General features: G+C 36.5%; 1 protein-coding gene across 2 annotated transcripts in view; it reads right to left on the reverse strand.

Annotated features, from left to right (window-relative positions):
* The window catches only part of ARL8A (ADP ribosylation factor like GTPase 8A), a 46,948-nt gene that overhangs the window by 19,234 nt on the left and 14,150 nt on the right, over positions 1–13,564 (reverse strand). Inside the window, exons 2-5 of one of the 2 annotated variants that reach the window (XM_058174934.1) lie at positions 9,399–9,479; positions 8,141–8,214; positions 2,217–2,310; positions 477–544 (exon numbers count right to left, since the gene is read on the reverse strand). In XM_058174934.1, coding sequence (XP_058030917.1) covers positions 477–544; positions 2,217–2,310; positions 8,141–8,214; positions 9,399–9,479 — 317 coding nt within the window. The remainder of the gene's footprint in view (positions 1–476; positions 545–2,216; positions 2,311–8,140; positions 8,215–9,398; positions 9,480–13,564) is intronic. The other variant, XM_058174935.1, reaches the window with a different exon arrangement.

Raw genomic sequence — 13,564 nt, forward strand, 5'->3', positions numbered from 1 at the left:
TGTGCCAAAGGTACTTTTTCAAAAGGCAACTGGACTTTCTTGTTTTCCTTCTTCAGTCAGAACTGAAGCTTCTTGGATGAGAAGCGAAATGTCTTCAAGGAAAACAAGAAAGTCCATTTGCCTTTTGAAAAAGCACTTTTGGGATATCTAATACTCCTCCCTTCTTCCTATTTTTACTCACAACAGCAGTTCTTTGAGGTGAGTTGGGCTGAGAGAGAGTGCCTGGCCCAAAGTCATAAATTATGTTTATATTGTTTATATCTTTTAGACTGGTGAGACTGTGTGGCATATAAGCAGTGCAATTTTATAATACCATAATAACTAGCATTTATTATTATTATATTTTTATTCTGCCCTTTAGTATATTGCATAATCATGCTGAATATATCCAGATGTGATTTCCAAGAAACTAAACTCAAGTTATTGATGCAACTTTAGCTAAACTGGAGATACTGAAGACAGCAATAAACACTTACATTTTTTCAATGAGCTCTTTCTCATCCAAGGCACCAGCCAGATCTCGCTTGTTCCCAAGAACTAAGACCTGCAAAAGAGAATACGGCAGTGCTCTTAGTCTGATACGTGCAAGCTACAAAGAGCTATGGAACAGTCTGAAGTGACTCCATTGTTCAAACAAGATATATCTTGTGCACCAGTGTTTTCAATAAACTTTCTGAATTCAAGAATTTCCTTTATAATCCAGGGAAAGTCTGCCAAGCATAAAGTTGGAAAAAACACAACTTGGCTTGAAAGAGAAACAGATAATAGGAAAGCTGTCTCAAGAAATATTTAAAATACCAATTTGTACAATGCTACTTTATAAAGCCATATATAAAAGAAGCAAAACATTGCATTACTTTAAGGCTAAATGTAGATATGAATAACAATATTAGCCATGCAAAATAATTTAAGTGGTTCACTTGGAAAGACATTCATGGGAAAAATCAAATGCACATGGAGGGCATTTGATTAACCTTTAAATGTATTCTCTGGGGGCAGCCAATACATCTTTTGTAACCAATAAACAGAAAGTTGTCTAGTGTCCAGATATGCTATTAAAACCTAGCTACCCAAAAGAGTATCTGCTTCTTTTCTCTGCAATTACTTCACCCTTGGCAATGCTCCTTATGGGCCAGTTCAAATGGCAGCATCCTGATTGATAGCTGTTTTTTCTTTTAAAATATTATCTGTACCATACACAATTCTTGACTTCCTAATTTTCAGCAGCTAGTCTCATTAAGATTTAGACTATGAAACTCTCCTAAAGACATTTACTTCCCATTTATTTTGCTAAAGACCATATTTCCACTGGTGTAAAAGTTGAAGGATCTGGCAAGAAATGGAAATTACAGATCTTTAAAAAGGCAACATAGTGCATTTCTGTGTAGCAGCTGGTTTAAAGAAGATATATTTAGTATAATTGCAAATATGTGTTACATATTTACATTTTTTGCCTCAAATAAGCTATTTCATTGTCTAACTAAAAAAAATGAAAACCCTGAGGAAAGGAGGGTTCATAGACGGTAGAAACACTCAGAGTTGCACTTAGATTTACATATATCTTTACAGTGTGTGCAATAATACAGTGTGTTATTTCTATCTTCTATTTTCTATCTGAACAGTAGCCAGTGGGAGCACCTACGGAACTCTGGCTCTGTGTCAGGTTCTGTTAGTACTTGGATGGGAGACCATCAGAACATTCCAGAGCTATAGACTAAAGTGGAAAAAATAAAAACAGTCTGGAAGAAGAGGATAGCAAGTTCCTTCCTTACTATTGCCAAGAAAACTACACAATTTTATATCTATGCAGTCATCAGAAGCTGAGAAAATATTTAACTATGGATGCCCTAAAAAACTACGTATTATTTACATTAGTAAACTTCAGCCTTACTTTCTTGAAGTTACCAATAATTGTGTGATATTTTTCTTTTTTGCATTCCAAACAAGAGGGCCACAATATCTCCTGCAATGTTGTAAAAGTAGATTCTGCCCTTTACTTACTTTTCCAATACAATCCTTCCATAAAAGTTACACATCCTAGAAAGAAATATCTCAGCACCATGTGGAATAGTCATGAAAATGAGTAGTAGTTGATTACAAAATCTAGACTGTAGTTTTTGAAAATAAATTACATTGAGATGAATTTTTTTTTACTCAATCCATCATATAGATTAATTTGTACATATTTTAGCCTTTCCAGAACTGGATCAACTTACAGGAATGCCTTGGAGTTGTGGTTTATCAAGCAGGTTGTGTAGTTCATTCTTTGAAGCTTCGATCTTCTCCTGATCTGCAGCATCTACCATGTATCTAGAATGAAACAACACATTACTACTGAGCTGGAAATGTGATAGAAGCAGTTGCAGGTGGCAGCCTAAGATACTATATAGGAGCTTAATACAACTGCAGCTAACCAGTCTCCACCAAACAAGATGGATTATTCTGAAATTTTATTAGAGTCTCATTAACGGACTGGTACTTAATCTCCTAATGACACTGGGATTCTAGTGCTACAAATATGTGTGTAGAAGTGCTTAGGCAGGGCTGAACATATTTTGAAAATAATGTATTAGACATGCTTGAGACCTCACACAACACCTCTCTGCTATTTATCAAAGCAGGCAGTCTCCATCACAGCTTTAAGAAGCCCATTCTTAAAAGCAGCACCACAGGAAAAAAAATAGAACTTGCTGAATGAATAATAGAGAAGTGTTGTACTCGCTCAAGATCAGAAAACACTTCCTTCTCAATCTTTTCTAAAGTATGCACAATTCTACTTGTACAAACTACATTCATATTCATTTGAAGATTACTTTCATTAAAAAGTACAAATGACACAGAAGAGCTGTATAGGGTAGACAAGATGTTTGTCATATATTCTGAAACACATCTTAGTAAGAAGTTACTAAAGATGTTAAAGTTCTTAAGGGTTAGGAAAAAAGATAACAGCAAAGAATGAAGGCAGTATTTTAAACTATTGATTCTGTTTACAGACACATTCAATATAGATGATATTTTGGATTCTAAGAATCATTTATTATCAGCTTCTTAAACTTCTAAGAAAACAGAACCTTTGCCATTATTTAGGCTTTTACTCTTACTTCATCTTAACAGTTTCCTGAATTTGTCCATCTTTCTACCTTCATTGGACCATCCTGATTCACAACCCTTTTCACAGCTGCAACCACCAACAACCACCCCAAAGGAAACTGATAAGGTATTGGGTAATTCAACAGTCAGTTAATCTAACTGTTGGTTGCACACAGCAATTTGATTCACCACAGGCGAACTTACATCTACCGGTATGTTCAATTATTCACTAGACAAAATGTGCTAGGCTGGTTCTATTTAAAAAAAAAAACAGCAGGAAGCAAATATAGGACAATGTTTGCACATTTTCTAGATTCACTTTTTATGTTATAGAAAAACATGAAAACATTACTTTATAGAGTGTTCAAGGAGAATTCAATAAATAAAAATCCAACTGGAATACAGTATACAGCACAACATTTTCAACAAAGCTGAATTCAACTGGGTTTGATCTTCACAAATCCAGTTGAGAAGTAGCCCAAAATCTGGACTACAGGAAATAGAAACCAAGACATTTTCAGAAATAAAGAAATACAAACGATCAGTCTATTAATATCAAAGAATATGCTAGATGCCAGATATATCTCCAGACTTAGCCTTATAATTTTTATGCTATTTTATACAGTGCCACATACTGTATACTAATATCCATTGCATCAGGGACCAAAACAATTTGGCCCAGAATCCAGATTCAGCTCATTTACTTGACAGCAAGACAGGGGTGAAATGTAAAATTTGTTACTACCGGTTCTGTGGGCATGGCTTGGGGGGTAATGTGACTAGGTGGGCATGGCAAACTTTTTTTTTTTACCTTTAAAAGCATTTTTTCTACAACTTCTTCGGCCGAAGAGGTTGTAAAAAAATGCTTTTAAAAGGCTCCTTTGACGATCCCAGCTGAGTTGCCTGATCATCAGAGGCTTTTCTTTTCTTTTAAAAGCATTTTTTTTGCCGAAGAAAAATGCTTTTAAAAGTTTAAAAAAAAAACCAACCTCTTATGATTGTGCAGCTCAGCTGGGCATGGAGGGTGGGGGGCAGGGATTTTTGCTACCGGTTCTCCGAACCACCTGTTGCCATCGCTACTGGATCAGGCGATCCAGTCCCAGGAGTTATCCCAAGAATTAGGAAACAAGCATCTAAATTATATGTCTTTGGAGCTGAGGTTGCTGAGTATAAGGATAATTTTTCAAAAATGCAAACTCTAATAGCATCTACCTCTCAAGCACATATTCTGTCTTTTTAAATCTACTTATATTATTGAACTGGGGATACATCTGTGCGAACAATTCCCCTTTTCTAATAATGTGATGTAGAAACTAGAGCAAAGTATACCTTCTGAAAATATAATCTGGAGAAGAATCACAACTCCATGACACAGTGTTTCTAGTTAAAGGCATTGGGTAACAGGTCACAGGTCAGATCTATTTATTCTGTCCTACAGTTTTTGATTATTACAATACAGTGCTGGTGTTGATGGAAATTCTAGCTTCGTTAAAAAAAAGTAGGCTGGAAAGACTTCCAGAAATGCTTGAGTGGTCTGAAGTGGAGAATTTGAGAAGCTTTGATTGTTCTGAATCTCAGAAAGGAGAACATTAGCTACTTACTCCAAAAAAGCAGAATAGATTAAAGTGATTCTGCCCACATACCATAAGAATCAATGAGGTTTTACAAAAAGTAGCATTAAAAGGAACAAAACGAAAGAACTTTTCTGAAATGGTAAAATCTGCAGTGGCCTGTAAGAACTTGGCCCTATAACCTACTATCAGATCTTGAATTAAATGGGAGCCTGAAGAATTTTCTCTTCTGCAGCATTGAGTATATAGGCAACTCTTTGTGTCAAAGTAGTCCAATACAAAAGTGGTTTCTTTATGCATGACACATGAGAACAGTAAAGATGAGAAATATATCCAATGGTTACAAGAATATTTTGAATTATGGGTACTTAAGAGTTCAATATTACGATTCCATAAAAAATATTGTCCTATAAAGAACACAAATCATCCCTTTGTATTGGTGTGTCAGAGTATCCATGAAGTAGAGGAAGTCATGTCAAAAATATTACTGGGAAATGATGCACATTATTCACTATATGTGATATATGTCACCATAACATGAACAATGTTATAATGTTACGTCTTTATTCTACTTCTTCTTGATACCTCTGTGGTGTGTCAATAGATATCACTATGAATATAAATGAGAAAAATTCAGCAAATAGTTTTATCAGAATGAGACTTGAAAGATTTAAGGACAGACTCTTATATTATTCCAAAGTCTATTATTACTAAGCATGCAACTAGTGCAAAGAACAGAGGGACATTTTCAACATTAGTATCATCTAATTCACTCAAAATATCTCAACATTAACAAACAGAATTTACTTGCAGAAAAGACATTTAAAAATAGTTGATATGGGAGGTGGAATGTAAGGAGTTCTCACTTAATGATCACTCATTCAGCAACCATTTGAAGTTATGATGGTGCTTGACAAATAGTAGTTATATCTTGTCCTGTACAGTTTGACGGGAGGGGGAGTTCCCTCATCACATGACCAAACTTCAGGCATTTGGCAGTCCATCCACATTCAGAACCACTGTGTGTGCTTCAACTCCCCCTCTTGCCTACCTTCTCCCATCTCTGGCCTTCTGGTTACCCTCCACTCAGCCACCCACCCACTCCTGGCAGTGTCCCTGAAGAGTCATGATGCCTCCACAGAACAGTCCTCTAGAAATGCTGGGCCAAAAGTGAGCAAAGGGCTTTTCAGTGCTGGGTTTGCTCTATCCAGGGCCGCGGTGTGGCTCAGGCTGTAAAACAGCCTGTTATTAAACACAGCTGCCTGCAATTACTGCAGGCTCGAGTCCCACCAGGCCCAAGGTTGACTCAGCCTTCCATCCTTTATAAGGTAGGTAAAATGAGGACCCAGATTGTTGGGGGGCAATAAGTTTAGGGGCCGGTTTAGCTCAGGCTGGTAAGGCCTGTTATTAAGAACACAAAGCCTGCAATTACTGCAGGTTCGAGCCCGGCCCAAGGTTGACTCAGCCTTCCATCCTTTATAAGGTAGGTAAAATGAGGACCCAGATTGTTGGGGGGGCAATAAGTTGACTTTGTAAAAAATATACAAATAGAATGAGACTATTGCCTTATACACTGTAAGCCGCCCTGAGTCTTCGGAGAAGGGCGGGGTATAAATGTAAACAAAAAAAAACAAAAAAAGTTGACTTTGTATATAAATATGCAAATAGGATGAGACTATTGCCTTACACAATGTAAGCCGCCCTGAGTCTTCGGAGAAGGGCGGGATATAAATGTAAATAAATTTTAAAAAATCCCTCACTGAAACCTGTAAGCTGGTCCTCTAGAAGCTCTTACAAAAAAAAAAAAACTGCAGAGGGCACACTGTGACTCCTGGAAGTCATCATCCCTTCACTACCACAACTCCAAATAGAATCTCCTGCCCAGCCATCACCTTCAGCTGGGGGGCCACTGCCACTTTTCCTGCCTCAGCCATTTTGACAGATAGTGCCACACTTTTATGTCCCCATACTTTGATCACAGGATCGCAGGAGTGCTGCAATGACAAGAACTATTGAGGGTCAGTTAAAACTAGTATTCATTAAGCACCATTGTAAGTTTGAATGGTAGCTGAATGAATGGTTTCACCTGAGAACTACCTGTATATGTGAAGTCTGAATCAAGTTTTTGTATTCTTCAGAAAAATAATCATCTGAATTTCTGGATGAATGGACAGGACAGCCAATGTAACTTAGTTTCACAAATATATGCAACACAATAAGTAATGTTTAAAATAATTAAAGACAAAGATTAAATTATTTTGGATGACTATTGCGGGTCAATCAAGCACTTGTAGCATTAGAAAACACCTTGCATCAAGAAATGAGCCCTGGTTATTGATCTCATGCTATAACTGTGAAACACAGCAGAAGATAAATGACAAGCTGACAAATTTTGCTTCTGAACAGGGTTTCTGATTTATGTATTCATTTATTAATCAGATTTCTAGGTTACTTAACTCATAGCAACTCTATACAACATATTACAAAAAAGCAATTAATACAATACAAACAGAATATGACAATCCATGGATTAACTTAACAATACATTAAATTCCCACAATAGATATCTTTCCTGAACTAGTACTTAGAAGAAAGGCCAGATCTCCAAGGGCTGTTTAAACAATTGCATGGTTGAGGTGATTTAAACCTGAATGGAGGTAACTCTTCCACAGGCAGGTGCCACAACAGAGAAGGCGTGATGCCTAAGTCCATTTAAGACATTATTTTAACTACGGGACTTGCAGCATGCCTATTTTGTCAGATCTTCCTGAACAGGCTGAAGCAATCTGTCATTCATGCCCTTTATAGGTACCCTGAATTGTATCCAGAAGCTTCCTGGTAACCAGTGAAGTCTGTGCAGCAAAGGTATTACACAGATATAGAAAAATGCCTCCATAACTATCTGCACCACCATATTCGGCAGCTGCAGTTTCCAAGCTGTCTTCCAGGGTGGTCCCATATTGAGTGCATTGCAATTGTTTACATGTGAGGTGACTCTAGAACCTGAGAGACTGTCTATGGCGATTCTCAGTCATCCAGGTCATGGCTGTTCCAAAGGTGCTTTTCAAGATGTAACTAGACTTTTTGGTTTTTCTTTCAAGACATTTCGCTTCTCATCCAAGAAGCGTCTTCAGCTCACTTCTTGGATGAAGAAGCAAAACATCTTCAAAAAAACCCCAGAAAGTCCAGTTGTCTCTTGAAAAAGCATCTTTGGGACAATCTGAGTGGCTATGAGAAGAGATGCATGGTCCAGGAAAGGGCACAACTAGCATATTGAACAAATCAGGAAAAAGTCCCTATCCACAGCTGTGAAAAGGGGTAGGAAAAAGTCTGCTATGATGTCTAACTTGCACTTAGCCATACTATAGTTAAATTGCAGGTTTCCATCCTTCTTTGTATATTATTCCTGCCCCTCAGTAGGGAAGCATCAAGGACATCTTACTTACCATACTCTTAGTATGCAGACAAGAATTACTTACACTATTGCACTGACCCCACGGCAATACCTCTCCCACATGCTACGAAAACGGGGTTGACCTCCAATGTCCCAGAGCTATATACGGAGAGAGAAGTGAAAAAGAGGAGAAAAGAGGAGGATATGAGGCCTTACAAATAGATTTATCCATAACTTGCATATGCCATACTCTACATACATGTTCTATTCTCCTAAGTGCATTTATATGATACAATTCTCCCCACTTACTTCATGGATCGTATTCATTTATAGCTAAGTAAAATAAAGCTGGAGGATTATCATGATAGCCCAAAAAACAGATTCTTCAGCTGCAATTCTAGATCCTACCAAGAAACATTCTCACATTCATAAAACATGTGAAACTCTTCATACTTCAAACTATTAATATGCATTAAATATATTTCCAAAAAGATTGAAATGACGGGAGATATGTGCACTAAATTATCACACTCATATTTTTCCCCTCATCATTGTAATACATCTATACCAACTATTGATATGTTGCTGGCATCCTTTTCAAATTCCCATTGAAGTTCCCTTTTTTCCTAAAAAGCTGGATAATTAATCATTTACATAATCTACAGAAAAATTTGCCTTAATTAATAAATGTCAATCAATCTGCCCTTATTGTTTTAGCTGAGTTATACCTCCCTGTACTCTAGAGTTGGCAACCCATGACTCAGAAACAGGATACAGCACTCATGTTGCAGTCTCTGAGATTAATATGGACCATAAATAATCTGTAGCAAGTACTAAAACCATCGTGTTCTGAAAACCCACTTCCTCCAACTGAAAGTAGCTCAACATTTTACTAACATGCCCTCCTATGGTCCTGTCCTGCTTTAAGAAGTCACCCTGCCTTCATCTACAGAAAGGTTCCTGTTTTATAGTCCTCTAAAAAGTGTGGCTTAGTCTTCATAATACTCCTCCCAATCTCCTCCGAATCAATTTTCATCAACATATATCACAGCAGTCTAAGGCAAGAGGGTCATCTTAGTTTAGTGTGATTTTACATGTGAAAGCAGCAGATAAATTTAATTCCTGTTAATTCAATTTAATTTCTTAATCTAGAGCAGGGCTGTCAAACTCCCGGCCCACGGGCCAGATGCATAACACACTAGCCATGCCCATGCGCGGTTTAGCGAAGGAGAAAACAGTCCCGATACGTCACGTGATAACGCCATGATGATGTAAATTTGACATCCCTGATCTAGATCCCAACCACTATATCTGAAATTTAGTCAAGATATTTTGTATCTTACCTTTATAGTTACATTTCCCTTGGTGATTTTTCTCATGTTGAAGCCCACTGTTGGGATCATATCTTCATTGAACTGTCCAGACTAAATAAAATAAAATAAATAAAAAGATCAGTCATTCGTTAGAAATGTCTTTCTGTTTACCTACAGCAGCCTCATCCTTATAATGGGGGAGATATAATAGAAATCAGAGCACTGAAGGGATCTTAATTCCTAGATAGCGTAAGAATGACTGCTACATTTTTTTTCAGATAATCAACCATCTTGAACAACATATCAAACAACAATCCCATCCAGGAAATAAAGTAATGGGGAGGAGAAAGAGGAGAAGAAGCAGTCTCAAAGACCTGAAGTAAAAGCTACACCACCTATCTATAAGCATAATAATAATAATAATAATAATATTTTAATTTGTATACCGCCCTTCTCCCGAAGGACTCAGGGCGGTGAACAGGCAGATAAAATATAGATACACACAGTAATTTAAAAACAACCCTTAAAAAACTAATTTAAATGCCCAAAACGTTAAAAAACATACTCCCCTGTAAAATAACACAATTTTAAAAACCCATCCAATAAAAATAAAAATCAGGCTAGTCCAGCCATATGAAATAAATAAGTTTTAAGTTCGCGGCGAAAGGTCCTAAGGTCAGGTAATTGTCGAAGTCCGAGGGGAAGTTCGTTCCACAGGGTCGGAGCTCCCACAGAGAAGGCCCTTCCCCTGGGGGCCGCCAGGCGACATTGTTTGGCTGACGGCACCCTGAGGAGTCCCTCTCTGTGGGAGCGTACCGGACGATGGGAGATAGAAACCGGCAGTAGGCGGTCCCGTAGATAGCCCGGTGCTAAGCCATGGAGCGCTTTAAAGGTGGTAACCAATACCTTGAAGCGCACCCGGAAAACAACAGCATAGACCATAGATGATTCTCAAGTATATTGAGTGAATCCCATTGGCACCCAAGGTGTTCGCTGTACTATCTAGTATGCAGCACTGTTATGTTATTGCTGCTATACAGTCTAGTTAGCATACAACTATAATTAAAATTGCAACTAATACTCATAAGATATATAGGAATGTAAACTTATCTTTCATTTCCATGTTGGATAATAGAAAGTGTAAAAAATACAATCAGTATCAGACTGCAGCCTGTTTGAAAATGACAACTGGAAGTATTTTATGGATCTCAATTGTTTATCCGATAGAAATCAGCTGAACAAATCCACAGATAAAATATAGCATACAACATAGTACCTTAGTAAGAGTAAATTGTCATTTGTTAAGTAGAATAGAATTTATTACAATCTGCTTATTATTTATCTGCTTATTTATTATTGTGATTTTATCTTCACAAAAGGGAAAAAAGTGTATAAACATGTATTATGTACACTGGAATCCCCAAAGTATAAAACTGAACAATTTCAGATGAAAGATAAGGGTTTTTCGCTTATTGTATATGATTCAGTTCTCCTGGATTTGTTGTGTTCCATATACCTTGCAACATTTGTCTCAGAACAATCTTAGAAATTAATTTTCTCTATCCACGGCTCTTTTTTTCAATAATTTACCATTTTAAAATGACCAGAATTTAAACATTTATCATTTTATATTTGGCAGCAGAGATGTAAGAATCTTGTGAGTATATCAAAGTGTCAGCAATGAATTTATCTAATTCTGATTTTTAAAATGGAGAGCTTTTAGCCTCTGGCTTTTAAAGATTTGGCACATTAGCAAATCTTCCATGATTCTCAATCTCTGTGTTTTCTCCCTCAGCATTTCATTTTAAAAGGCATATCCTGATCTTGCCAGAGAGATAATAATAGACTGCTCAAAAACTACATGCTTCAATAGGCCAACCAGCTCACACTGCACTGGGATTTAATGCAACATGCTACTCTAGACCTTGTTTTTCCAACAACGGTAAGATCTTACTTAAGCAATAGACCCACATATCCTCGGTTTCTGTCCAATGGTTTTTTCTAAAATAGAACACTGCACACTAGAGAATTTTTATTATGATGTTATTCCTAACAGAGGAGATAAGCAAGTGTTCAAAAGATATTTGAAAGACACTAAGTGAAAATTTAAGGCTATCTTCCCCAAACCAGTGTGCTACAATGGTTAAAATGCTAAATTAGGAAGATGGAAGACCCAAATTTCAGACAATTTAGCTAGAGAAGGTTACTGGATGACTTTGAACCAGTCACTGTCTCTCAACCCACACTATCTCCTCATAGGTTTACTGCTTTGTGGTAAAACTGGAAGAAGCTCAGCAGTATATTGCCTTGAGCCCCTGAATGAAAACAGGGATAGCAATCTAATAAATAAACCTGGCTGTAGAGCTGGGAGCAAATCTTAGGATGTTTAAAGTAGAGCAGGGCTCTTAAACTGTTTTTAAGAGAAGCTACTAGGTCTTTACAACACTATTAACCCTATTTCTTGGAGGAACAATAGATGTGATAAGCAAGAATGGCTCTTTAAAATCTAAGACTTAATAATAAAAAGATCCATAGTCTCATCAGAGACTTGAATGTTGCCTCAACATAATCTGATTTCCTTCAGCATCAGCAACATGTACACAATTAGACTAGGTACAGTAGCCGACTACTGAAGTCTTTAACACAAGACTATTACCACTTGTATTCCTATCTTTTGGTGTATCCAAAAAGTTGCCTTTCAGTACATTGTTCCAGTATAGAATATGATGGACAAGTTCTCACATTCACTAAGTCATAAAGTAGTGTGCATTTTTTTTGGGTTAGCATAATATGTGAATTCAGACTCTCTAGTTTATAAGCTATAATTCATTGTTTAGTATTATATATGAATTATATAATTATGATTGAAAATAGTTATTTAACCCAGTCAGTTAAGAGTTCAGTGACTGAATTTACTGTAACACATAGGACACCTTCACAGCTCCGAGTTCAAAAAGTGATTGTACCAATCAAGCAATAGTGACAAAGTCACCACTGAAATCCACACATCCTTGACATGTATTTATGATAGTTGGTTTCCCAACTATCATAATGCAAAAGGCCTTGAGCCAGAATTCATGGGGCTTCCATAAATCAGAAGAACAAAAAAAAAATGACACTAACATTTGTTTTGCAATAGCTCAGAAACACTTCACTGTATTGGAAAAAGTACCTGACAATTTTTCTTATCATTAAATAATTATGTAAGTACTGAGAATTTACCTGACAACAAAAAGGAAATTAGAGATTAAGAATATGATTAGATGACAGATAACCACTGGGATCTGAACTTACAGAAATGTGCATCTCCATTATTTAAATGTACTATTGTTCAAAACTTCAGCCAACCTCAAAGAAGAGCCCCAACAGAGGAAAGATAAGAGATGGAGAAATGTTTAAGGAAAAAATTAGACACTATTCCTCTTGAGATCTTGAGTTCTTAGTATGTGTGGGGGGTGTATGAAAACACACAAACAGAGAGAGAGAGATACAATTAGCACTGGAGGACTACGGTGGAATACCCATCCTGAACCAAGACATTTTATATATTTTAGATCATGTATTATTTCAATGTGTGAGTATATTCCATGTAACATTGTCTATCATACATTTGGGAGTAGAGATTTAAGAACCTTAGCATCCTATTGTAAAGAGGAACAATTGGCCATTAATTACAATAAATTCAAACTTCTAGTTTTTTTCCCAATAAAAGACAAAAATACAAGTGCATAATTGACTCCCATGAACTAGAAAAAATTAAATGTTTTAAATATTTTGGCATAGTTTCAGGCTTTTAGAAAATTAATAGTCCAGGTTAATTCAGTGACTTCTGTTGCCCAAAGGCAACAGCATTATGCATTAGCTATAACAAAATTTTATACCAGCAAGGGGCAAATTACATTCCAGTAGCAATTCAACTGTTTATGACTGTTCATGATTAAAATAGCTGCCTAACTATTGTATCATATACAGTTTAGCCCATTTAGAAACCTATTCATTTGAACCATTTATTTGTAATTCTAGCCAAAGACCATTTTAAAGAAACTTTAAAATGTATGATGAATATATGTTGTTTAATTTTTATAGCCCAATACAATGGTTCAAAGCACACAGAAAATAAAAGGAAGAAATATAAAACCAAATGTCAAAATGCCACAGCAGTTAAATCAGGGCACAAGAGAAAATGAAAACATTAT

This window comes from Ahaetulla prasina, chromosome 3 (assembly GCF_028640845.1).
Source record: "Ahaetulla prasina isolate Xishuangbanna chromosome 3, ASM2864084v1, whole genome shotgun sequence".
Lineage (NCBI taxonomy): Eukaryota > Metazoa > Chordata > Lepidosauria > Squamata > Colubridae > Ahaetulla > Ahaetulla prasina.